Raw genomic sequence first — 25,433 nt, 5'->3', positions numbered from 1 at the left:
GTCAAGTTTCTTTGACTTTAATAAACTTTTTCAAGTCTAGTATTCTTAAGGTGACCATTTATTTTTCGTCTCAAAACGGGACATCGGTTTATTTACGTCAAATATAGGTTCTCAATGGAAAAAAACACAAACAACACACGCTTATTAGAAAATTTGTATTTCGGCGGCTGAGCGATACACGGATGAAAACTCGGAAAATCGAGTTTTTTCGAACAACTATGAAGATAAAATGAAGAAGCAAAACCTGATCTAAATACAAAATTTTATACAAATCCGTTCAGCTGTTCCTGCGTTTACTTCTGACAAACATACAAAGCATCCAAACCTTTTTATAGACTTTTGCATCTATAATATTATTAAAATAAGATAAGATTAGATTATTAGATAATTATAAATGAAAAATATTATGTATGATGCAAATGTTCAGTTTTATTTATATTTGTCTGAAGAACAAATTTGATTTATTACAGCTGGTTTTTTGTTATATATATTGACTTTAGTTATCAACATCGTTTTCAGAACTGGAATCTGTAACTGAGTTTTTTCAGATGTTCGCATTTTCTTCATTAGAGAAAACATTCGTAGGCGTTGTAGTCAAGTAGCAGCTCGGTCGGCTCTTAAATTTTCGCACAGTTTCGAAAACGGGACAATTTTGTATCCCCGAGTTTTTTGTGGGGACACCGGGACAGATTACCGAAAAAAGGGACAGTCCCGTTCAAAACGGGACGTCTGGTCACGTTAAGTATTCTACTTACAAGAACGCGGCGGGCCGCAAGCTGCATATAGCTGATCTAGCTAATTGTAGTCCAAGTACCCACAGTTACCTTTTTCAGTAGTTTGGGGTAGATACTTTCTGACGTATTCAATATTGGTAGTCATTACACCCATAGCGAGTAATTATATTAGATCAGTCTTCCTCAAACTTTTTATGGTGAGGCGATGCAAAATCGCGTTTGCTAATAAAATACTATTTTAATTGATATATACTTAAGTAACTACAAAATCAAACGTGAAGTTGCTTGAGTAGAGTTCGTTTTGATAGCACGGCTTTAACTTTAATTTCCATCATTGATTTCATAGTTTTTATTTTTGTTACATACATAATATGTCCACACCCAAGACACATTGACAGATCCCAAGTTAAGAAACTCCGGACAGCGGAAACAGCTGAACCGTTTCTTTAAAAAAAATCATTGAAGTACATACTTACATTATAATTTTTTTTGGCTTTTAGAAACCTTCATATCTAATACTGTACTGATACCATTGGAATAATAAGTAGTAGATAGCCGCCCCGACCAAACCGGTTTGCAAAACTGTTACCGGTTTTAACCGGTTTCACTCTAACGCGGACATTAAACAGGCACAATGAGAAAATGTGTTATTCATGACTTATTTTTCATAGACGCGGTAAAATTACTACACTACAGCTGCTGGTAAGTAAAGTTAAATCAGGAATGTAATGACGCTTAACTGTAGAAATGTATAATGAAAATTAATATACAGGCAGGGGCCCAATTCAGCCTACGGGGTGAGTCCGTCTTTGTACAAATACGGACGGTCTAATCGAAGAACAGCTTTAGTAGTCGTATAGATAAAAAATAGGGTGTTTTTGCTCTTATACCTTTATGAGTATCAAAGCTGTCCTTTGATAAGAACGCTCGTAATTACAGCCGGATATGCTGCCGTAGACGGAATACAGGTCTCTTACAATACCATCTTACTTGCTAATCTCAAGAAGAGACAAATAGGTTTGTGCTGCTGTGTGGAGTTATTACTTTGTTGCAGAATAACTATTTAATCATATTTTATTACAAATCTATAAATAAATTAGATTCTCAAACAATATGCAACTAAGCATACCCTCATTCCTGCCTAGGGTTGCCAGATCCAGGCTGATCATTTCCTGGACATTTCTGGGGCCACGACCGGAATTAGAGTTTTGGTCTTTGGTCCGAGACTAAACTAAGTAGGAATTACCTAGAACTATTGGTTGATGAAAAAAAAATACTTTTGGTGAAAAATCTTTTTCACTTTACCCGCACTCCGCGCTCACCTCGCCTCTGGCTAATCGGTGAGCGACGCGAAGCGAGCCGCTCACCCCTCTCCTCGCTCACCTAACGCAGTGCGAGCACGCTGTGTGGTTTGACTTTTGCTGCCGTAGTATCGTAACTTTGTGAATGAAAACTAGTATTTTTTCATTCCGGGATAGCAAAATAAAATTACTGGACACTGGACAACACGCAAAATTCCGGGACAATCCCGGAAATCCCGGCCATCTGGCAACCCTATTCCTGCCCTGTCAGACTTGTATCTTGGTGTGATATCAATACCACAGATCGGGGCTTAAATGTATCTTAAGTGTATTTATATCAAACGGGCCAAGCATGGACTGTGATTGTATAATAACCGCTTTATTATTAAACTCTCTGTAATAATAATTTAGATTTGTCAGAAATACAAGGTCATTTTGATATTGCGTTACTAAATGAAACCAAATACTCATTCTATTTTGAAATAATACATTACAATAAGTTACTTGAGCCGTAGACGTAAAATAAAACAGTGTAAATTTAGAACAAAATAAATGTAATTTTATTTTACGCGCCCTACTGCCACTACTACGACTCTCATCGCAGCGCAACATCATACTTTCAGTTAGAAATCAATGACTAAATATAAAGAGGACAGGCCTCAAAAGTTAGCTATATGAATAAGTTATATTTATTTTAGGGAAATCGACGCAGAATTGTCAATATATATGTCTATGTCTTTTACTCAAAGCTTATTTGGAACGCAAGAAACAAAGACAAAAATAATTGCTTTCTTCGAATATGGCACTATTTAGTTTACTTCAACACACTGGGACCGCCTTGCGGCAGAAACGCCATTTATTGCAGCCCAGTCAGCAAGTACATGTAGTGTCAGACGATGTAAGCAAATCTTCATAAATATTGAATTTAAAGTAATATAATCATATTCTCAATTGTTTAGTTTGTTTATTAGTGTATTTGTTAAGTTTCGAAAGTGACTCAGTGTTGTGTGAAAGGATGCAAATCGAATTCACGCAAGAAAGACCCCGAAATATCTTTTCATAGGTTAGTAACTGTTTTTACCGAAAATTAGTAAATATCTTTCTATATTTACTTTTTGGATGTGTTTTTATCAATTAAAATTATATGTGGATCTTGTTTGATAAGCTTTGAACCCTTTTAGGCGTGATTTATATCCATTAAAATCATTATGTTTGTTTACACACGAGCTTAGGGATGGGTGGATTTGTTTAGAAATTATTGATATCGATATTTTAACAGACGCCCGTTTATCAGTTACGGATTTTGTCTTTGAAGGAATGTTAGAGCACACATCAATATTGTATTGTCCAGAACAACAAACTAAGTGAAATTAGAATGTTTTTTTTTATTACCAAAAAAAATAAAAACCAAGGCAAAATGAATTGAGAATATTAGGCGACGTGATTGGAATCCTACACCAAATACATATATTCGTTCTTTACATTTTGAGAAGAAATGCATAAACCACACGTTTAATTAACGCGAGTAAAAGATAACTGTTTTCCAACAATATTCCCGATAAGTAAAATAGTAATGATTATTACTTCACCTAATAGTAATATTACTTTAATATATTGCTATGAATAAAATTAGAATTGTTACATAAAAGAATAGATAAACATAAAAGAAACAACATAAAGATGAAATGTAAGATATACTTATTTTTACAATTGGCGGTCTTATGTTTCGAGCAACCTTTGCATGCACGGAAATAGATACATAATCATATTGTTGTTATTGCAAATAATTATTATAATTGATTATCTTAACCACCATCTTTACGCTCATTGATTTTAGTTTGCTGAAACGTAGTTATGTTTCTCGATCAAAGAGCATAATAATAAAATAAAATAAAACCAACCAAATAATTGCTGGCTACGCTATCTTATTCCATTTATCATGTATTTAGGTAAATATCTTAATCTGTAACTTACATTTTTAGCAAGGAATAGTACAACATACAAATATAGATCAAACACAACTGGATGTTTGTCACAACAGGTACTGCTTTCTTGAACAATTGTTACTTATAAATCAGTTTCAGTTTGTTTGTTTATATTATGGTTTGTTCTATTTATATTATGGTAGAACCTAACCCCTTTCGTATTTGATCTTTTTTGGGCTTGTTTGTCTCTCTTTTAATTCTTCGATGTCGATACAAAATTTCGGTACTAGCATATCACTATTGTAAGGGGCGGAGTCGGCGCCATTTTATGCATTAAATGTGCCGCATGTCACGTGACCATATCACTCATCCTCTATAGTCTTTTATCATTGTTAGAAATACACACACGCCATATTCGCATTAAACTGCAAAATTATAAAGAAAATCAGAAAACTAAAACCAGGATTTTTTGTGGATGATTTTTGGCACAATGTCAGCAAAGGTGAAGACGAGTATGCCGTTTAATTTAGTAATGCAATATCAAAATGACCCTGCATTTATTCACAGTTTCTGAGAATCGTATTCTTATCATAACAGGAAAACATGACTGAAATTATTATGAGAATGGTGGGAATTCCCAACTTCGTTAAACATTGTTTTTTGTTCTCAAGATCTTTATTTTTTAATAACTATAGAGCCACGAGGAAACTTGTACTCAGTAACTTTAAATTAGTGCCATTAGATATGCTACGATGAGACCTAGACGCGTCTTAAACATCAAGACAATCCCCCGCTCCCCCTCCGAGCTTTAAATAAAACCGATGTAGAACCAAGACATACACCAATTCCTGCCCTTATTTCCTACCCGAAATTCAAACATTATAGGTATAAAATACTTCTTTACATATTAAAAAACAAAGCCTTTGCCGTGTCTGTCTAAACGCAATAAACTCAAAAAATACCGAACGGAACAAGATTAATTTGACATAGTACTTTGAGACTGGGAAGCACATATACTTATTTTTATACTGGGAGAAAATATAGCGGGACTTTTATCTTGAAAAAACTTATCCACGTGGGCGAAACCGCGAGCAAAAGCCAATTAAAGTTATATAACATAAGAACATTTTACATTATTAAGAAAATACTAATGTTGATTTTTATATGCAATGGAATTGAATTGATGTAAACATACAAACATTATGTTTTTATGCAGAATTTATGCTAAGATATTTCTCATTATAGTTTTCCTTATAAGATTCCTTGCTACTTTGCAAAGCATTTCTAGTGTTAATATTAGTCTAGATTCTAGAATAATGTGGAATATTGTATAGATTAATAGGTAATTATAACAAAGCTGTACAGAAAATAAAGAAAATATGACATTTTTGTTATAAGCTAAAAATAATTATACATATTAAATATAATTATGATTTTTTTGCATGATTACATTTATATAGTATGCCTTGGCAAACATAGATAAAGTATAAATATTTTCACGCTTGAAACAATATTCACTGCATCTCACAGACCAAAAATTAAAGCACCATTTAAAAAAATATATATATTTTTACTTACATATGCATTTGGACATAAATTAATTTTGGTATGCTAATAAAAAAAATATGTACAAGTTAGGATCAGAGCTAAGCTTGATTAAGCATATCATTAAAATTTTCAGAATGCCAAAATATTTCTTCAACATTCAAAAAATTTGGGGCCTATTTCAAAACATTACATTACTATTATTTACCAGTTAACATATAACATTGCCAATTAATAGAGTTGCTGTTTTGTTTAACATTTATTTGGGTGTTTGACTATTGTATTGGGTCGCCTTGAATTATATTTGACGATTAGGGTTACATTATGGAACAGGTCTTTAATGACATTAAATACAGTTCCCAACTTAAAAATATTCCTTCATAAGTAGCCTGTAACACCAAATTACGAAACAGACATTTAGATAGGATAGTATAAATTTGTGGAGTTAAGTATGTCGGTTTCTTAGAACTTAACTAACATCCCATAATAGTAAATCTTTTCAATCCTTGTATATGTAAAAATATTTAAATACAGAAACCCAATACGAAAGAAAAGATGTCTTTTTATATTCATTAATACAAAGAGACAACAGAAAAGAAATATGGGTTTGATATGTATGGATACTAGCAATAAGTATATAAAGAAATTTAATACTCATACATAATGTTAGTGTTAGTACAGAGGCATCTTAGTAAAAGACCCTGGTGATATACAAAAAAAGTTTAATTCTAAAATTAATAAAAATGAACACTAATTATTTCTTATGTTTTTGATATAGAAATAATAACCCTTTGACAAAGGTTAGAAGAACTATGTTTCATAAATCATATCACATAATTATCAAATTGCTATTTGGTTATTTTCAGGAGTAAGGTAAGTAAATCCTAATTGGATCTTGTATGTTCATACATTTTAAAATTTATATGGTAGAATGCACAGCCAAAGTATATAAAAGGAAAACTGAAAATGTTTTTTAAATATTGTTGTTTATGGTAAATAATTCTCATATATTAACAATAATTAGAATGTAAAATATAATATATATACATATTTATCTGTATAATAAACAATTTTGGATATAGCATATTGTACTTAGGTGTTGTAAGTATGTTTCAAGTTTTGGGTACATAAGTACATGATTTTAAAAAAAAATATATTTTTTATTTATGTTCAGGCTAGTGAGGGTAATAAACCTACAGCCAAATGAACCTAACAATTGATGTTATTAATTTTGTTTGATGAACCTGATGGAAGTATTTGCACCATTAAATGTTAGTTGAACAACCATATTGAAGTAAACATAAATAACATTTTTTTCAAATACAGTCAAGGAAAACAATATAGTATAAAAACCATGCTGAACAGCTAACCTATGAAAACTACATACTGGAAAGCACTACATTGAAGACATTTCACCAATCTACAATTTAGCCAACCGCGTTTCAAACGAGTCAATTACATTCAATTTCTTAATAAATTACAAATCGCATAACTCATTTCATTGCCGAATGTATTGAGTCTAACATCACCAGGTGTGTTTGAAGTTAGAATATATTTCTATTTAGTTATGGCTGTAATAAACATATAAAAAAAGAAAGAATGCATAAATGTAATTGTTTTACAACTGGCCACTTACAATTTTTCTCGTTCGTAGACAGGAACTCAATTCTAAATTCAAATCGTCAAGGAACAATGCGGAAATGTAGCTAACACACTGATACTGCCATATGAATCAGTCAATATTGTTTTAACATTTAAAATCACTTTAATTGCTTAGAATTTCACAAAAACTCTGCAATAAATATAAATTGTGACCACGACACGACACTAAATCGCAGTTTCGATTTTGACAAACAGCTGACTGCTTGCTGAAATAGAATGGATAGTGCTGGACATAACCTTGAGTGAAAATGTTGCTTTTATCGATACTTTGAAGCAACTGCAGTTGCACCAAGACATCGCCTCAGTCAGTATGTTCTATCGTCTGTATCACGGTGAGTGGTTTGAAGAAATTTTTAACGTGATCCCAACCCCTTCTTTCTTTAACAGCATAACCCGTGCTGGTTTACTAAATTACAGATTTGTGATCTCTTATATCCGAGCTGGGTACCCTGCTAACGGTATACAAGCGATCCCCCGGCTTAGCAACCACGGCAGCCCCATAATGATTTGGTGGGCTCTACCGCTATCTCTGCAGGCTCGGTAGCCTGCAGCTAGACGGTCTTAGGGCCCGGCAGGAAGAAGGGAGGGGATAGATGGAAGGAAGAGAAGAGGAAGGAATAGGAGTTCTTATGATGGTTGGAAGGAAGGGAAGGGAAATGTTCACGAACCCTTAAACAGACCTCAATGTGAATTTAGCAACCAAGAGGCATACACACGAGCTGTGCGCCTAGGGTCGCGGCAAATTTTGTCGTGCCCTTGATTAAGGAAAAAAATCTCTGAATAACGGCATGTACCGCGCACAGTCTTACCCCTTTTATTTAATTTTGTATTCCTTTTTTTGACAAAACAATTAGTTATTGTGCTATAGGTATTTTGTACAATACAACATGTAAAATGCTATTCAACTGCGCCCGTAACTTTGAAATATTATAATATATAATATAATATCACCCCTGTATTATATACTTGCCCACTGCTGAGCACGGGCCTCCTCTACTACTTAGAGGGATTAGGCCTTAGTCCACCACGCTGGCCTAGTGCGGATTGGTAAACTTCACACACCTTCGAAATTCCTATAGAGAACTTCTCGGATGTGCAGGTTTCTTCACGATGTTTTCCTTCACCGTTAAAGCGAACGATAAATTCACAAAGAATACACACATGATTTTTTAGAAAAGTCAGAGGTGTGTGCCCTTGGGATTTGAACCTGCGGATATTCGTCTTGGCAGACCGTTCCACACCCAACTAGGCTATCGCCGATTTTTTGAGATATTAGGTACCTACATATTGTCATGCTTCTAACGTCAGCTCTAAAAAGTGAAAACTATTATCTGAAATAATAGTAGTCTTTCATAAGAGAACTATCATCTTTGAAATTCCTAATTCCTTTCACAAAACCAGTGAAAATTGTATAGTTTTATAACTCGGAATTATTTTTAATATATTTCCTGGTAGTATTTGCGTAAGTGGAGATAATATACAACTTATTGTTTTCTATCCACCAACTTATAGAGTTTTATTGATTATTCAATATATATTTTAACTTAACATTTCAAGGGTGGTAAATAAATACATACGCACTTACTTAAGAAAATAAATATCGAAATAATGTCGACTACTCGACTACACTATTTACCTGAAAATACAATAATTTATTACTATAGTGAAATTTTATGTACAGTACATAAAAAATATTTGTAGACATTAACAAGGATTATTTATTGATTTTGTGAATTTAACTGCAAGTACCTCGCGAAAAGACATAAAATAATATTTTTCATGTTTGATCGTGAAAACTCTTAGTGACATCTAGTGTATGATTATGACAATAAAAATATGTTTAACAACGATTCTAAGAGGTGGCGTTAAACACATTACGCTTTTATTTGAAAGTAACAAATATTATAGAACTTATGACTGAAATTTATTATAAACTAGTGACCCACCCGGCTTCACACGGGTGCAATGCTGATACTAAATACATTACAGAAAAACTATAAACGTTGTATATAAAAACATAGCGGCCCATTCTGGCTTCGCACGGGTATAACATAACAAAATAACAATATTTCTCCACTATTTAATGGATGTTATTATTATACATATAAACCTTCCTCTTGAATCACTCTGTCTATTAAAAAAACCGCCTCAAAATCCGTTGCGTAGTTTTAAAGATTTAAGCATACATAGGAACAGAGAAAGCGACTTTGTTTTCTACTATGTAGTGATAATAATTTATGTTTATAGAGTGCGTAATGCCTTTGCCTAAAACCAACATCCATTGTTTTTTATTTTATTAGAATTCTATAGTTTTTAAAAGGGTTTTAGCTCTGTTTTTTGGCAGCTTGCAACGGTGGTAATAATAAAGGTCGTGGTATGGTAATAATATAGGATGTGGATCTGGGGGATTCTGTAGTCAAAGATTCAAAGTAGAGCAATTTTATGTGGATTTTCTAACACAATCATTTGTCCTGGTTTTAATTCTCCTAAGGGTGGAGAGTGGAGACGTTATGTAAATGGTATCATGATTGTAGAACTGCATTGCGCCGAATTCCCAATTGAGTGGGTAAGCATCTATAGTCTTAATAAAACCTCAATATTTATAAATTATTATGATTATATTCTTTATTATTTATTCTCTTTTTTTTTTGTATTTTTCACATTTGCTCATTATTTCTATTCTACTTTATAATAATACTAACATAACATAAAATAACAGTTAAATACATAAACATAATACATAAATCAGATAAATTTCAATATATAAATACTATACAACATACCAAAATAGTCATATAACAATATATACAATAAAAATAATATCTTGATCCTTATTCTCGCCTTATATCTTAAGCTTTGCAAGATATGGGTACTTTGAACTGCTTCGACTTGCTCATTCCAGAGACTTGAGGGTTCTGGCCCTGCTTGATCTGGTCTCTGAGCGCTCGGTACTGCTGGTCAAACTTAGGACGGCAGGAGACCTGAACCGGTTGGATTTTGTACGCACCACCGACGCAGTGCGACTGGCAAGCCGGCAGTTTACCGGTACTTATGCAAATCTCGCCATGGTTCTCGTAGTACTGCACCTGGTGCTCTACTTGGCAAGGCCCCTTCTTCTTGTTGTAGCTCCTTGACTTGTACACGGCATCAGAATCGTACTCATTCTCCATCGATGATTCGTCTTTCTGGTTCCATTCGTCGTCTGAGTGTAGAATTGCAGTGTATTTGGTCTGGGGCTGGTATGCTTGTGTCTTAGCCTTGTTCTTCAGTTCCTGGGTTTTGGGATCAGCGTTCTCGTCGCTGAGAGTGAAGGAAGCGCCGTACAGTTCAGGCTGGTCGACTAAACCATCAGGAGTTTGATAGTCGTCGCGGGGTTCACCCGTCATGGGTCCACAGATGCCTCGGGCGGACTTGCGGTTCTCGCTGGCCAGCACAACCAGTCGTTGGCCGTCGTACATCACTCTTACTTTGTCGTTCGCGATGTTGAGCTCCAGAACCTGGTGTTTGGAGTGGTACTCGAGCAGAGGCTGCTCCCTAGCGTCGTCCCAGTAGGTGGTAAGTTCACCCTCGGACACCTTCTTGGCGTTGGTCTTGACGTCGACTTTGTGGTTGTTCTTGCCTTCTGGGTCAGGTTTGATTTCGATTTCCAAGTCCTTGCCGCTTTCATCCCTGGTAAATAAAAATAATCATAATTAAGTTACTGTAAGGATATAGATGTAAATAATTATAATGCACATTCATAATTTCTGCCTGTGTGTTTATGATAGCAGGATCAAGGCGCTATAATATAATATATTTTTGGGTATTCATTTCCATTAGTAACACTTACTTGTACGAAATGTAGACCTCTTGCTGGTCGGGTTTGGGCTTCCTGGCCAAGATGACGAGATCGTCTCCAAAGCCATGTTGGCTGCGCTGGTCCTGAAGCACAACGTGCCATGAGCTCGTCAGCTGGTATTCGTAGCTGCGTCTGCTGAAGGTCTGGACTTTGGTGCCGTCAACCGAGCAGTAAGCTGCAGAAAAAAAAAAACATTGTAAAACCGAAGTAAAACTATGTATCGGATTTTAATTTTACTGCTGACATTGGAGTCTTCAAGGTCACGGGGTGGATTGTGGTATTAGTCCGAAAAGATAAATATCTACCTTCATTTAACAATTATACAAAAGTTTGACTATACTAAGGATTTGAGATACTCACGTTGGTATTGGTGGCGGGTGTAGGCGTTAGCAGCGCGCTCCTGAGGCTTGAAGGGATGGTAGATGGCCAAAATCCTCGCAGATCCTTTGGGAATCGGGACATCACTAACGCGAACGTGTCCGTACTTAGTCGTCATCGAAGCACTCAGGGTGTGATCGATGTAGTCGTTGTTCACTTCAATGTCAATTTTTCCCTCAGGGTTGCGTTTAAGAGGGTTCGTCTCCGTATACCAGAAGCCGTAGTGCTGGGCGAGATTAGCCGCATGGTACGTCCAGTTAGTGTATGCTGGTGCTACGTCCTTGTAGTTGATGGACATCTGGAAGTGGTCAGGAGCGTGCGCCGCCAATGTCAGTTTGTGGCAACTGTGTTGGTACTTGTTGTTGTTCGCGATTTCTTCTGCGCATTTCTTAGCCTGAGGATGCTTTTTAAGATCTTCAGCGTATTTCTTGGTGCGTTGAGCCTGTCCTTGTAAGTGGATATTACCGTTCGGGCCGTATTTCACATCAGCTTGGAAAGTGACCTGGAAGTCTTTGTCAAGGATCTGCAAGGAGTTAAACGGCTCTATTTCTGGTTTCTTCATGTGTGCTACACCGTTCACTTGGCTCTGGCCAGAGTGCGCCGAGTTTCTGATAACGGCAAATACGGCTTGGATCTTCGGATCGACCGGGCTGTCACTCAACGCAGCAGTCAACACATATTCGGCTTTCTGGGGGCCTTCGAATGAAGCGCTAAGGTCCACGACTCTAGCTTTAGCTGTGTTGATACCAGCGGACGAACGTTTTGCCATAGATTGACGGCGGGCTTCGCTATTGGGGCTTAAGTCCTTCTCTTCGGTGACGGGGCCCATTTCACCAGCGTTCTTCTGGTTGTGGTATTCATCTGAAAATAAAATAGATATGGTAAATTATAGAGAAACAACATTCTACTTATTATATAATAATTATAAAAACCATACTGACCATAAACGGCGGTGAGAGTCACAGCTTTGTTCGGCGATTGTTTACCGAGGTATCTCAGGTTGAAGTGCGTCAAAGCGACATCATTTTGTGAGAAGATAGACGCAATGCTTGACAGCGCGTCCTGGGATTTGAAAATTCCAGCAATGTTCTTGAAATCTTGGGATTGTGAGTATCCTTGCAAGTGGAATATGTTACCAATTGATTGGCCAAATTTAGAGTCAATGGACATGACTCTCTTAGGACGCTCGACAACTTTGCTGGTAGGATCTAGAGAGATTGGTACCAAGGTATCCTTCTTTTGATTCGCGGAGTAAGGCCACACGCTGTAATGGAGAATGGTGTTGTCCTGCTCAGGACGGAGGGGTTGAACCTTGACCATAAGCTGTTTCTCGTTAGCTTCAATGTTCATTTTCACTGGAATGTGGACCTGAAGCTTGTTAACGACACCGACACTAGCGTACTGGTTGACAAGAGTATCCATGTAACCAACATTTCCGTCAATATTACGAGCGTAAGTAAACTGAATCTCCTTGTCCATCTTTACGTGCAACTTCTGGGAGTTCTTGGGATCAGTCTTAATTTCTCCCTTGGCCTTGCTTTCAATGTGTACAACGGTGGGTACCTTGTATTTGTAGATGAAAGGCATGCCAGAGGCGACTGGGAACATCACGGACACTTGGGCCTGGTTGAGGACCTTAGTGTAGTGCTTGTCGACGCCCTTTTCAACTTGGTTTAAGTAGTCGCGGATGTCATTCACAAGTTGGTTCTGGTCATTCTCATCGAAGGTGAAGTATCTCTGTTGGTTAATGAGGTCGATGTACAGAGCCGCCTCCAGGGGCTCGTTGTGTTCGCGCTTGATGTTCAGCATCTTGGCGATCTTCTCCGCGGAGTACTTGTGGCCCTCGGACTTGGCTGGCGTCGCGTAGACACTGTCCTTCAGTTTGTCCAGGAAGTGTTTGACACTTGAGAACGAAGCTTGGATCTATAAATTAGAAATCTATGTTGTATAACAATTAAGCCAAAAATGATGTGGGTGACGAGTATTTTAAGTTAAATATGGACAAAAAAGTGTGGGTGGTTCTAAAGATATATGAGAATAGAAGTATATATTCTGAACTTGACTTACAGTGCTTTCCTTGTCCCATCCAGATTGCTTGCTACGTACGGAATACCTCAGATGCTTGGGAGCCAGACTGTCCTCGCTACCAGTATGCGACAGTACAGCAAAGATGCCCTGCTCACTTTCCTGGTCGAAACCGTCGAAGAATTTCTTCATGGAGTGTTGGTAACCGAATTTCTCTTTCGTCAACATCCATTTCGCGCTTTCGGCCGCTCTGGCGCTATAAATGAAATGTTAGCAATATAGATATACGGCTTTGACGAAATAATGTAAAGATTCATGATGTATTCTTGTATAAATCAATATTCACTGATGGACACCTTTAAGGTAAGAATTTTTAATCTCCAAAAAGCTGTAACCAAAACTAGTTACCCAGTGGGGACTTTATACGAGTTGTTGTTTTTGAAAATATTGTTTTGTGCCATTGTCGTGTAGATATTATGTGTGTTATTATTCGTAAAATCTATAACTATTCTCTTATTCTGTTTCCAAAATAATTTTTCTTTTTTATATTACATCTAGCCGCACATTTGTAAAGATTTTTTATGTTGTTCAACAACGTATACGAGGTGATTATTACCCTATTACCACACATATTTCAACTTATGACTAATCCCATTGCACAGTATTGTTAACTGTGTGTCTTTTTATAATTTTTTGTTGTTGTTTCTTTTATGTAGTAAAACAAGTGATTTCAATCCTAACCATTCACTAGTAGTTCTTTATTATTGGTGCAGTATGATATAAATAGTTTTTAAGAGAATGCCTATTGATGAGAAGTGAAATCTCTTAATATAATATGAACAAAGAATACTTTTACAGAAAAATAATTTATACTTACAGATTCCAGTAACGCGGGTTCTTCAATTGAGCAGCAGATTCGATGCCAGATTTAAGCGCGGCACGCACGTGCACGCTCGGGTCTTCGTAGGTCATCTCAGCCATAGCTTGCATCATAGCGCCAGTGGGGTGAGCCATAAAGATGTTCTGGATAGCAGCCACCCTAACCTCGTAGTTCTCAGCGGTGTTCCTCAGGATACTATAGAGGACAGCACGAGCTTGCTTGTTTTTCTGGTGGGCCAAGACTTGTAAGTTTTGGACCATTTGAACGCGGAGATAGTTCGACACCTTAATTTGGCCTTCCAGGTAAGGAGCGAAAGTTTTAAGGATTTCAGGATGGCCCAAGTTACCGATAGCCTTGATGTACACCTGAGCTTTGTGGCTTTCTTGGCGTTCGATGGCCTGCTGCAGATCCGCGGCAAGAGGGGGCAGGATTTGTTCCAGGACAAAGCTGTCATGTTTGCGAGCAAGACGGCCGTACATGTGGGTGGGGTAGAAGCTGTGCGCAGACTCGTTGTTCACTTGTCCCATGTTGATGAATCTGGTCGAAGCGATCAGGGCAGTGGTGTTAAGGAAGGATTGGTCTTTGACTTCAGGGTCTCTCGCCAGCTTGAAGAATTGGGTCATAACTTCCCTGGTAGGATAGCGGAGTGTCGTGGGTAAACTGGCAACCACTTGGGCAGCCTCCTCACCCTGAATCTTCTTGCTCTCAATCCAGGTCTTGATTTGTTGGAAGGCGGGCTGCGTACCGGCTTGGGCAACGGCATCACGGTAGATCATCCACATGTCGGATTTGATATTGTTGTTCGAGGCTTTGGCTGCCTCGATACTACGGCTGGTCTGAGCTAACTGGGCAGTGCTCATTGAGGCGATGACACGGACAAGAATGTTAAACTTCGAGAGGAAATCAGCCTTGGGCATGTTGTTGGGATTCTGCAACTGCTGAGCAATGTCTTGCAGCAACTTTTGAGCATTCATTGGGTTCTGTTTCTTATCGTTGTGCTGTTGGGGGCTCATGTATAAGGCGGCGTACGCTGGCTCGTTGATGTTGGGCACCTCATCGTTAACATAGGCAGAAGAGGAGTCAGAGCTGGAGCTGGAGGAAGCACTGGTGTCATCATCGTTGCGCTTTACAATCACTTTGCTAATAGCGATAACTTTTTGTGGCTTAGCAGAACGGGGCTTCCTCTGCTTACCTTGAACTTCAGCGCGGATGTGTTCGTGAGATTCCGAGGACGAAGAGGAGGAAGAGCTGTCATGGCTAGCGATTTGTTTAGGTGACATGGAGTACAGCAGATTCTTAGCCACATGGTTTCCTTCGGGCTGCGGCCATTCTGGTTCGTGGTCTTGTTCGACGGATGCAAGTTGTAAGTGCACATGACTGTGAACTTCAGCCTTTTGCTTACCGTAAAGATGAGGGTGGACATTCACAGTGCTGGTGGTCTCTGCCTTGTAGATGGGACGCTGTTGTTTACCGGCAAGGATGCGCGAGACAGTGGCCCTGCGGATGAACTGTTCCTCCTCAGGTCGGTGAGCGGTACCAGTCCACTCAGCACCGTCGGGCACGCCGAAGTGGTAAGCAACGCGGTGGTGGCAATGGCCGTAGTTCTTGCTCTTGGTGATCTCAATAGGATCTTCCTCGGACGCGAACTTCGGCAATTCCCGGCGCCATTCAGCAGCAACAGGCGAAACCGTGTATAAAGTCTCGCAATCGCCTGTGACGTCAGTTTCCATTTTCCTGTAAAGACCTTGCTGTTGTTCCTTGTCATAGTTGTCTTGGGCACTGTGGATACTGCGGTGGGGCGACAGATCCATCTGCAGAGTGCTGATGAGACCCTTGAGCAGATTCTCCAAGTGCAGCGGTAGAGACGGGTGCAGGTGCAGGGCTGTGACGCGACCACCTTCCAAGGCAATTTCGAAAGGCTTGTCAAGGTTGGCGACCGGTTGGTATTTTAGATCCTGAGGCAGTTCCTGGTCATCAGATTGCTGATGGAACTGGGCGTGCTGAGGGTCTTCCACCTTGACCTGCAGCTGGTCGGCAGCGCGGGCTCGGACGACGAGACGGGCCTTGAAGGCATGACCGCTCTTGGGGCTGCCTTTTTGGTGGGCGAAGGTGTGTGAGGTGACGTCATAGCGGTAAAGTTTTCCGACTTGCCAGGGCGATTGAGGTTGCGACTCCGGCTGGTTGCCGCTGAGCCGCTCCGTCGCCACGGCGGCTAGACATCAAATTATTAAGTTTATTGTAAATCCTAATTTCAAAGTTGACTAAGATTGTTGGGGCTTTGTATTCATCAGATACTGAATAATTTTGGTTAGGTTAGTAGTTAAATATCCTGATTATAAGTCTTTATTGTATTCAATCTTACATCTTATCTTATTTTACTTCTTACTAATACTAATCGAAAGTTTGTGAATATGTTTGTATGTGTAAATGCTTGTTAGAAGTAAATGCAGTAACAGCTGAACGGATTTGGATAACATTTGGCACATGATAAACCATATCCTGGACGATCTTATACATTTTATCTCTGTAATTTGCTTCAACTCCAAATAATGAAGATTTTTATGATTTTTAAACAGATGGCGATATAACTATTTAGCGGATCAAAATAGTTTTATTTGCCCCTTGATCACGGCTGCGAAAAACCGCGATATAAGTATTTTGTTATATAATATTGTATTTTCTTTTTTTGGACTCTACGTACAAAAATAATAGTACGGACTTGAATTCGATCTCGGCGTCCAAATTTTTTTTTTATGTTTACGTACTAAATATAAGTGGGTTCCTAGAAATGGAAAATTTAAGTGAAAAAAAAATATTTTTAAGATATTTATAACATCGTAAGACATTTAACAGGACAGTATTTTTTGTAAATTATTAACTTGATTTGGCAAAAAAAAAAAACATTTTTAGACATAAACCATTTAAAAATATTTTAGAGAATTTAACACGCGCTTTTGTTAAATCATTAACTAATAATACATAAAACAATATTCCGAAAACTCACCCAAAACCGCCGCCAAAACCAATAACTTCATGACAGTTTCCGTTAGCCGTCAGTCACGTAAGATCGTCAGTCGAGAAGATGACTTCTGGAGTTGCAGCGTATCATCAGCTTTTATACTCATGGCACACGTGTCAGTCTGACCCCAGATTAGCTAATCGATAAGTACAATGTTACTTATTGCTGATTTTGTGGATTGGAGTGACAAACAAACACGATGTTGAGAAACTGGAAGGGACGTTTTGTAATCTAGTGATAGTCTCATCTCATCTCATCTCATCAGCCTACAACTGTCCACTGCTGAACAAAGCCCTCCCCTAAAGCGCGTCACGTTGCTCGGTCCTCTGCTCTCCTCATCCAGCGTCCACCGGCGATCCTGCGAATGTCATCGGACCAGCGGGTCTGAGGTCGTCCTACTGATAGTGATAGACCAACTAATAATTTTTTTTGAAATAAAAGACACTGTGAGCTCATTATGCGTAGATCGGACCGTCAACAGCTAAAATTTAAAATATAATTGTAAAATGTAGATAATGTAGCTGACGTTTCGAATGACCAATACCTTAGTCCGCCCCGTGACCATCAAGGCTGCAAAGTCTTCGAAACGTCGGGAGAAAATAATATAAACAACCGCGATAAAATCCGAAAAATACTATTATTTCATTGTCTAACATTCGCCTAAACAGGAATGAATGTCTGTTACTAAGTAGAATAATTGTGTAGTATTCTTCTTGACTGTTGATAGTAATGTGATCACTTTACAATAATTTAATGACTGGACTTCCACGCTGAAGATGTTGGTGGTAGGATATATTCTATATCCGCACGGATAGCGACTATCGTAAACAACGTGTTCAAAACCCACCATAGTGGCCCACGTAAGTGTGTCGCATTCCGAGATCAGCCTGTGTACATCCGGTTGTCGACTGCCGATGGGTAATCATCTCTCGTCAGTCGAAGTTCTATTAGACCTCACTCGACTTACCAACAGGTCCAATTCACTTTGCCATGCCCTTATTTAAAAAGACAATTCTACAGCATGAATAAGCCGGCGCCCTATTCGAATAGATATATCGGGAACAAATTTCAAACTCCAGGCTGATACTGAGTAGAAAAACCAAATATCACTTTGCCCGAAATATCACGTATAGAGATACCTTTATTCAACACCAGAAAAATGTGATTCCATTTCCAACTGGAAAACTCGTGTTAGGATTGAGAGACTTATAACAGAGAAGATTGAAGAAAATATTCATCAGACGGTAAAGAAAACAAAACTTCACGTTGAACTTAATTTTATTTATGAGCATATAACGACAGCAACTGTCATCGATGTTGAAAACATCATAATAATGAGCAAACAAGAGATCTCAATGGAAAACTTAGAAATATATCTAAAGCGAGATTCTTTGGAAAGCAGCATTTGTACAGTATCTAAATAAACTAATTATAATAAAACGCAAACCATTTGTTAATATCTATTTTGAATTGCTAAAAACAGCAAATAAAAATTGATTAAACGATTCAAAAGGTGTTATAATTTTGTCGCTTTATAATATAGGTATAACATTTTTTGTCTATAATTTATAGAATCATTCAATAAGTTTACTTATTACTCTTTAAAACAGAAAGAAGTAATAGAAATTAACAAATGAGTCTCCCATATAACTACGAACTATGTATAAAACCACCCAGCATTGTTGTGGTGTGTAAAAATAATAAAAAAAAACATTTACAATAAAATAATTGAGCAAAAATAGGTGCACTTGGAAGTAAATACATTTAACAGATCTTTTTAACCCTTTGTAGGAGTATAAAAATCATAATTAATTGGTCCCCAAACCTAATTTCATCTTAGAAATGTGTTAAACACAAATACCAATCAGCATTAGCTAGTATTTACATCGAATAGTGGTCCTTGTATTCCAGAGGAAGCAAAATGTGGCTAGGTGGGTGAGGTTGCGAGATTAAAAGGTAACTCAGCAATTGAGTAGATTTGCCCAAACCATGCATCTGCTTTGGTAGAGCAGTGATCATAATACAATAATTATAAACTGAAACTTGAAGATGTCTTAACAATTTATGTGGTCGCAACTATAGTGGAGTTTTAATTTATTTCCTCATCACGTAAAACGACTGAATAAATTTTGATGATAGTTTAATTATTGTGGGTACCGAAACTCCAGCATTTTAGGGTAAAAATAAAACATGAAATATGAAAAATTCACACGCTATTGCGGAAATAGTTATACACAATACTATCATATAAAAATCAAGAAAAATAACTGAAAATGAATAAGGCACTAAATGCTGATTGAACTCAATAACGTTTATTCCTAAAACTCTAAATTATTTGTGTTCAAAACACTAAACAGTATAATACTTAGAGCTACTTAAGTTACGATGAGCCAATTTTCAATTCTCAGTCTTAAAATTGAGCTTTGATTTGCTTACCCTAATTTTGTACAGTAAATACTTTTATTAAATGTACTATTTTTAAACGTTTTTAAAATTTATTATCTTTACTACTTCAAAGATTTTACTAGCATCGTTTAAAAACAATGTCTCCTTATGATATTGTAAATAAATATAGAACTTGTAAGGCTTGAGCTTTCATATTGAGCAATGAAATTCTTATCCATAAAGATTTTTAAACAAATGATTTTAGTTTACTAACGCCCGTTTTAATTAAAGAAATTCAATCTGAATTGTGGAACTTTCACCGAGAATCAACCAATCAAAATGTCTTTTGTAAGGATGTTAAAAAACTTAGTTTTGATTGTTGGATATTGCCTATGGATCAAAAAAAGAGATTGGTATCGTTTAGGCGGTTAGTTTGATCACTACATTGATGTTTTTTATTCGTAGTAGTACGGAGTATTGCGATCAATTAGCTTAGTAAATCTATTGCCAAATACTCTTCTTCTCAACTTATTAACACAACTCAGTAATCAACCTTCCTCGTATATTAACACTAATCTTTGAGCTTATTATTTGATAAAACTAATTTACCTTTACCCTGATAACTGGGCCTTGTCCAAACTACGTTATACTATAAAAAAAATCAACCATTCTAGCGATAACAATATTGTTTACAATATAACTTGATAGTATTTTTGGTTAATCTTTGGCCAAACTATACCTCTTTGAATATGGAATCTGAACTGTATAGTCCATTCTCATTAAGAAATGATGAGTTATCGTCCGAGAGCCTGGCTGTCACTAAAGTAATCAATTTAGACCTTATAGTCGTTGTAACCTAGGCACTGTGAGTTTATCTCTAATACATCTCAAGGTGGTGAGCTTGGCAGGAGAACTGGGTACCAGCTGCTCCTGATCTGGTCTTCTCATAGGTCTGGAGGGTGGCAGACAAGTCCTCGGGACATTAGTGATGTGTGGATGTGACTTCACGTGCTTCCGAAGTGAGGATGGATCTGTGTATCGCTTGCCGCAGCCTGCAGCACCGCAAGCGTAGGGCCTCTGAAAAAAAAAGATTGGTTATTGAAATTGGTAAGATAAGATATTTGGGAAGTCTGGTAAAGCAAGGAAGAGCTTTAAAAGGAGTAGATCATTAAGTCCTGCAAAGAAGGACAGAGTTGTTGAACACATCGCTGAAACTTATAATACCTCAGAGAGACGCGATGAGCATAAAGCGGTGTTATGCAGCATTTTGCATTTTAAAACCCGGAATAGTTTGTGAAATGTTTAGAATAAGCAGTTATCATAAGACGCCTTGCAAACTTAGGATTAATAAAAATATGGAATTGCGTCTCAAATTAAACAATGAGTATGTTTTTTCGTGATGAAAAATCTTACCGCATTAAAATGCGTCCTCTGATGCTTGGCTCTGTCCGAGGAGTTAGAGAAGGCCTTCCTGCAGTGCGGCGCTGGACATGCGTACGGCCTCTCGCCCGTGTGGGAGCGCACGTGGATCTTCAGATTCTCCAGACGCGAGAACGCTTTGCCGCAACCGGGGTGCTGGGAGTAAAAAAAATGTTGAAATCACTTTTTTATTATTTGGTATACATCAATTGTATAAATGAATGTGACAAAAGTTGCCGATATCAGCCATCAAGTTACGCATTTGTACACTTATTTATCTAATAATTTTCGAATTGGATTTGATAATTGTCGTTTAGAGAAGAAGATGTTTACATTTTGTCCACCTGGTAACTAAAAGTCATCTCAATTCTTTAATCGATATCAACTGCCTAGTTTTCAGAGCATGTATTATTCGGGAAACATGGCATCTCGTTTTACAATAATTAACTCATCTGAATACTCACATGACATCTATTCGGCTTGTGTCCAGAATGTACGCGCATGTGAATGAGGAGCTTGTACCGCGCATTGAAGGGACGGCGTGCGCGTGCGCAGTCTTTCCACAGGCAGCTGAACTCATCACCTAAAGAGTAGAATAATCTTATTTTGTATTTGTATGTTTATTTACTTAAGTTATAAAAATTATGTTAGTATCGCATGTTAGTTTCACAATTAAATGGTACATTTTCATTGGTAAAGATGATCTTTTAACAAGATATGTTATTCGTTGATTTATTGATACTAAAAACCTATTTTACATTTTAAAGTTATGCGAAAATTGTTAAAATATTTACCTTTGTATGTGTTGACGTGAGCTCTCTCAATGTGTTCCACTAAAGTGTTTTGATTTGGATATTTCTCGTAGCAATGCTCCCACAGACAAGCTCTTTCACCTGAAAACAAAAAAATATGTAATTTACTATACCTACACAAAAAAATATAATTTTAAAGTCACGATATGCACATTATAAACGATTTTAAAACAATATACTAAATTATTTTTCTGAACATGAAAAAATCCTTTCTTACCTTGCGCCTTTTCTTTATCAACCTTCCTCTGGCTCTGATTCCGTTGTTCAACATCAGTGTCCCTCTCCAAAGTCAGGCCAAACTCATCCAAATTGACGAATAAGTCCTCTTCATCAAATGTTTCGGAGTTGTCATCATAATAACCAGAACTCTGCACGTCACTCTCAATAGACTCCGAAATGGATATCTTCCTTTCATTTCTATCAAAGCTGAATTCCGTACAACTGGTTGGTGTATCGGGTAATATATACTTCTTTTCGTTGTCTAAATTATACAATATGTTGTTAGGGTAGCTGTAATGTTCAATGCTGTTCACAACATTGTTTGTATTTGATAAAGCTGTTGAATTTATGTTAAAGTCTTGCAAATTGCTCTCCTCAATATTATAGTTGCAGTAACGTTTCGAAAAGGCAGTCTCTATAGACGGTAAAAGATTCTTTTCATTACTTGACGCACAGTCTTCGTTAAACTCCGGTGTCAGTCGGCAAGATTCGGAATCTTCTCTACAAAGCCCATCAATCAACGATTCGTCGTCGATGTAATCTGGATTAGTCTCATAAGATTTCGTTTGATCCTTATAATTGTCAACTTTGTTCGTATTATCGTCGAAATCTATACTATCTAGATCGAGTAAAACTTCTTTTATGTTTTGTTCGTTAATGTTACTATCAATAACTTCATCTAGCATTTCGAAATCAGTTCCTATATTCGTATTGTTTACGTTATTGTACGCTTCCAAAACTTCAAAGTCGAAACTTTCTTCAACACCATACTTAAACGTGTCTACCTTCATTTTACTTTTATTATTCTCTAGTTCTAGATTAAATTGCGACATATAATAAGCGTGTAAGTCTGTAATACTGTCGTTCCTGTCTTGGAACAGTTCGTCATCGTCATAGCAAGGTATAATATCATAGTCAGCCATATTGCTAAGTTCATTTACCTTCAAAGTTCAGTAATCTCTATGTAGAGGTAGTTATAATTGACATGTGGTGTTTGTTGAGCTCTTTTGCACATATGGTTTTGCTATTATTATAAAAATAAACTTTCTCTGTGTACCATCACGCGTGGCGGAGTAGCAGCATCTGCGAATTATAAATTATCAATAGTTTTTTTTATTGTTACAATGTAGACACGTGTGTAAATCACTTGTTTCAAAAAGGATATGTGTTTTTTTGACAATGTAGGATTAAAATATCCTTGTTTCGATGTAAATGTGTGTTAAGGACTTTTTAAATATGTTATTGTGGCTATAAATAAAATTATATCATGATTTGATTCTATTCTTGTATTGCGAGTGGAAATATTTGACAAAAAATATATATATATATATATTGTTTTCGGTTGAATGATATAAATAATAAGCTCATTTATGTACAAAATCGTGATCGTATATTATACATTTTTGCTAAACTTAAAATATATTTAATATTTCTGGTACCCATTTATATTTAGATTTATGATCCAATACTCTATTGTTATACGAAATATCTTTACCATCACTGAAATGTTGGTTAATTATAAAATAAAACGGCTTTTCCGCTAACACTTTAAATAAAATAAGGCAAAAATGATCATTGAATACAGATAACTCAAACTTAAAATTAAATAATCGAAAATCATGGTAGAATTATTAAATGAAAAACGCAATTTTACTAGTCATGATCAGAGTTAACATTATTGTTTTATTAATAAATACTTTCAACCCATCACGGCAAAGCAAGCAACCACAGTACACTTCACTACAAATAAACTTTAAGTATGAGGCCTAAGTACCAAGAGAAAAACAAGTATATATCATACATTTGGCGTGGAATATAAAGATATTTCAAGTTTGCAGGCCCGTCCTAAACCTCTTTACTATAGCACAATAATACTAACTAAAAATGTTGTACTTAGCGGTCACTTATGTTTAAATGAATGTGAGACATCGGAAAAAAATCGGATTTTATCCAGTATTTTTATATTTCTAGTTTTACAGCCCGCCTTCTCACTATGAATAATTCCGTCTTAGAAATGTCGGGAGAAAATAATAATACATATAAAAAACAGAATGAAATTCGAATACTACCTAGTTTTATTTCAAAATATATACTTCCGCGTATGTACATAAAAATAAATATAACTGGAAACACATAAAAGTCACGTCTTTATTGATTGCTAATTGAGAACTTTTCTGGTGTAAGAAAATAGATTATTGATATTACATTCGAAAAAAGAGTTAGAGAAAAAACAACGTCAATATCAGATACAAATATTTAGTTTCCATGTATCTCCATTGTATGTTGAGTGTTTCTATAGTCATAAAGTATTATTAGAAATATTTTTTTTTTATGTTTCTCTATTCCTCACAGTGGTATAATTAACTGTGTTAATTTTGTAATTAATATATATTTTTTTTTTATTATATTTAATATAGATTACCCACAAAAAATCATTTATATTTTTAACACATATATAGCGTCGATTTTAACAGGCAATAGTTACAAAAAAAAATCATATATCAAGATATTTAAAAAAAAACAAAACACACTTACTCGAATTGTCACTAAAACAGGATTCCGGAATATCACTTAACGCCAACAACTGTCCCACTTCACAACCTGCACAACCACACAGCTCCCGGATTAAGTCGGGAATAACACGGGAGCCAACGGGATAACGAACAAATCCTTTACTGAAACTGTACCCTCGAGTTAGGAATACAGAAGAGACATGGTTGGGGCTCCTTAGATGTTTTACATTTTGTTTTTTTTTACTTATTCTCGTTGTATTATAACTATAACGATATTTTTTTTATCCAAATGTGTGGTATGATTAAAAAAATATGTTTTTATATAAAATAAGCTGCTTACGAGTAGTGTAAAAATCTTATAAAATGCATCATTGACAGAATCGACCTTATTTTTTCAGTTATGTTTTACATAATTTTTTATTGAGTTTTTGATGTATAGAATATGCAACATTATAATATTACTACAAAGCTAAATTAATACATAAACCTTCTATTTAGATAAAATATAAAAATATCATAAAAAAGGAATCTAACAATTGTTGAAGCAAGAGTACATAAACACAACCACATCTAGTTAATCTACATTTTTGGTCGTGACATGTGTTCCAAACGAAATCGAACGAAGTTGGCGGTTAATATTGCACAAACTTCTCACTATAGACCCTATGCCCTTCGAAATAGAACCTAATATAATGTGTGAAATAATTTACAAACCGCAACAATATTTCAGTAGCAGATCTATCTTTTGGCGCCAAGGAATTTTTATTGATTCATTTGA

The 25,433-nt window shown here is 36.4% G+C and overlaps 3 protein-coding genes across 5 annotated transcripts in view; all 3 read right to left on the bottom strand.

Moving 5' to 3' along the window:
• The window catches only part of LOC115441223 (trehalase), a 90,926-nt gene extending 83,543 nt beyond the window's left edge, over window positions 1-7,383 (bottom strand). For 2 of the 3 annotated variants that reach the window (XM_030165914.2, XM_037439585.1), the window contains exon 1: window positions 7,142-7,383. The gene's annotated coding sequence lies outside the window, so the exon portion shown is untranslated. The remainder of the gene's footprint in view (window positions 1-7,141) is intronic. The other variant, XM_037439588.1, reaches the window with a different exon arrangement.
• Window positions 7,384-9,770: 2,387 nt separating this feature from the next.
• Window positions 9,771-17,397, bottom strand: LOC115441222 (vitellogenin). The gene is made up of 7 exons (XM_030165912.2): window positions 17,293-17,397; window positions 14,286-16,500; window positions 13,451-13,664; window positions 12,325-13,306; window positions 11,366-12,244; window positions 10,997-11,180; window positions 9,771-10,836 (listed from the first exon to the last, which is right to left on the bottom strand). The coding sequence occupies exons 1-7, from the start codon at window positions 17,321-17,323 to the stop codon at window positions 10,017-10,019; spliced, it is 5,325 nt and encodes a 1,774-aa protein (XP_030021772.1). The 5' UTR covers window positions 17,324-17,397; the 3' UTR covers window positions 9,771-10,016.
• A 1,170-nt stretch (window positions 17,398-18,567) lies between these two features.
• On the bottom strand, window positions 18,568-24,807 carry LOC115441248 (zinc finger protein GLI4). Its single transcript, XM_030165969.2, has 6 exons — window positions 24,678-24,807; window positions 22,141-23,225; window positions 21,906-22,004; window positions 21,576-21,694; window positions 21,106-21,267; window positions 18,568-20,769 (listed from the first exon to the last, which is right to left on the bottom strand). The coding sequence occupies exons 2-6, from the start codon at window positions 23,063-23,065 to the stop codon at window positions 20,533-20,535; spliced, it is 1,542 nt and encodes a 513-aa protein (XP_030021829.1). The 5' UTR covers window positions 23,066-23,225; window positions 24,678-24,807; the 3' UTR covers window positions 18,568-20,532.
• Between the last annotated feature and the right edge of the window lie 626 nt (window positions 24,808-25,433).

The sequence above is a fragment of the Manduca sexta genome, chromosome 3, assembly GCF_014839805.1.
Source record: "Manduca sexta isolate Smith_Timp_Sample1 chromosome 3, JHU_Msex_v1.0, whole genome shotgun sequence".
Taxonomy (NCBI): Eukaryota; Metazoa; Arthropoda; class Insecta; order Lepidoptera; family Sphingidae; genus Manduca; species Manduca sexta.
This window is presented reverse-complemented; position numbering and strand designations above follow the sequence as displayed.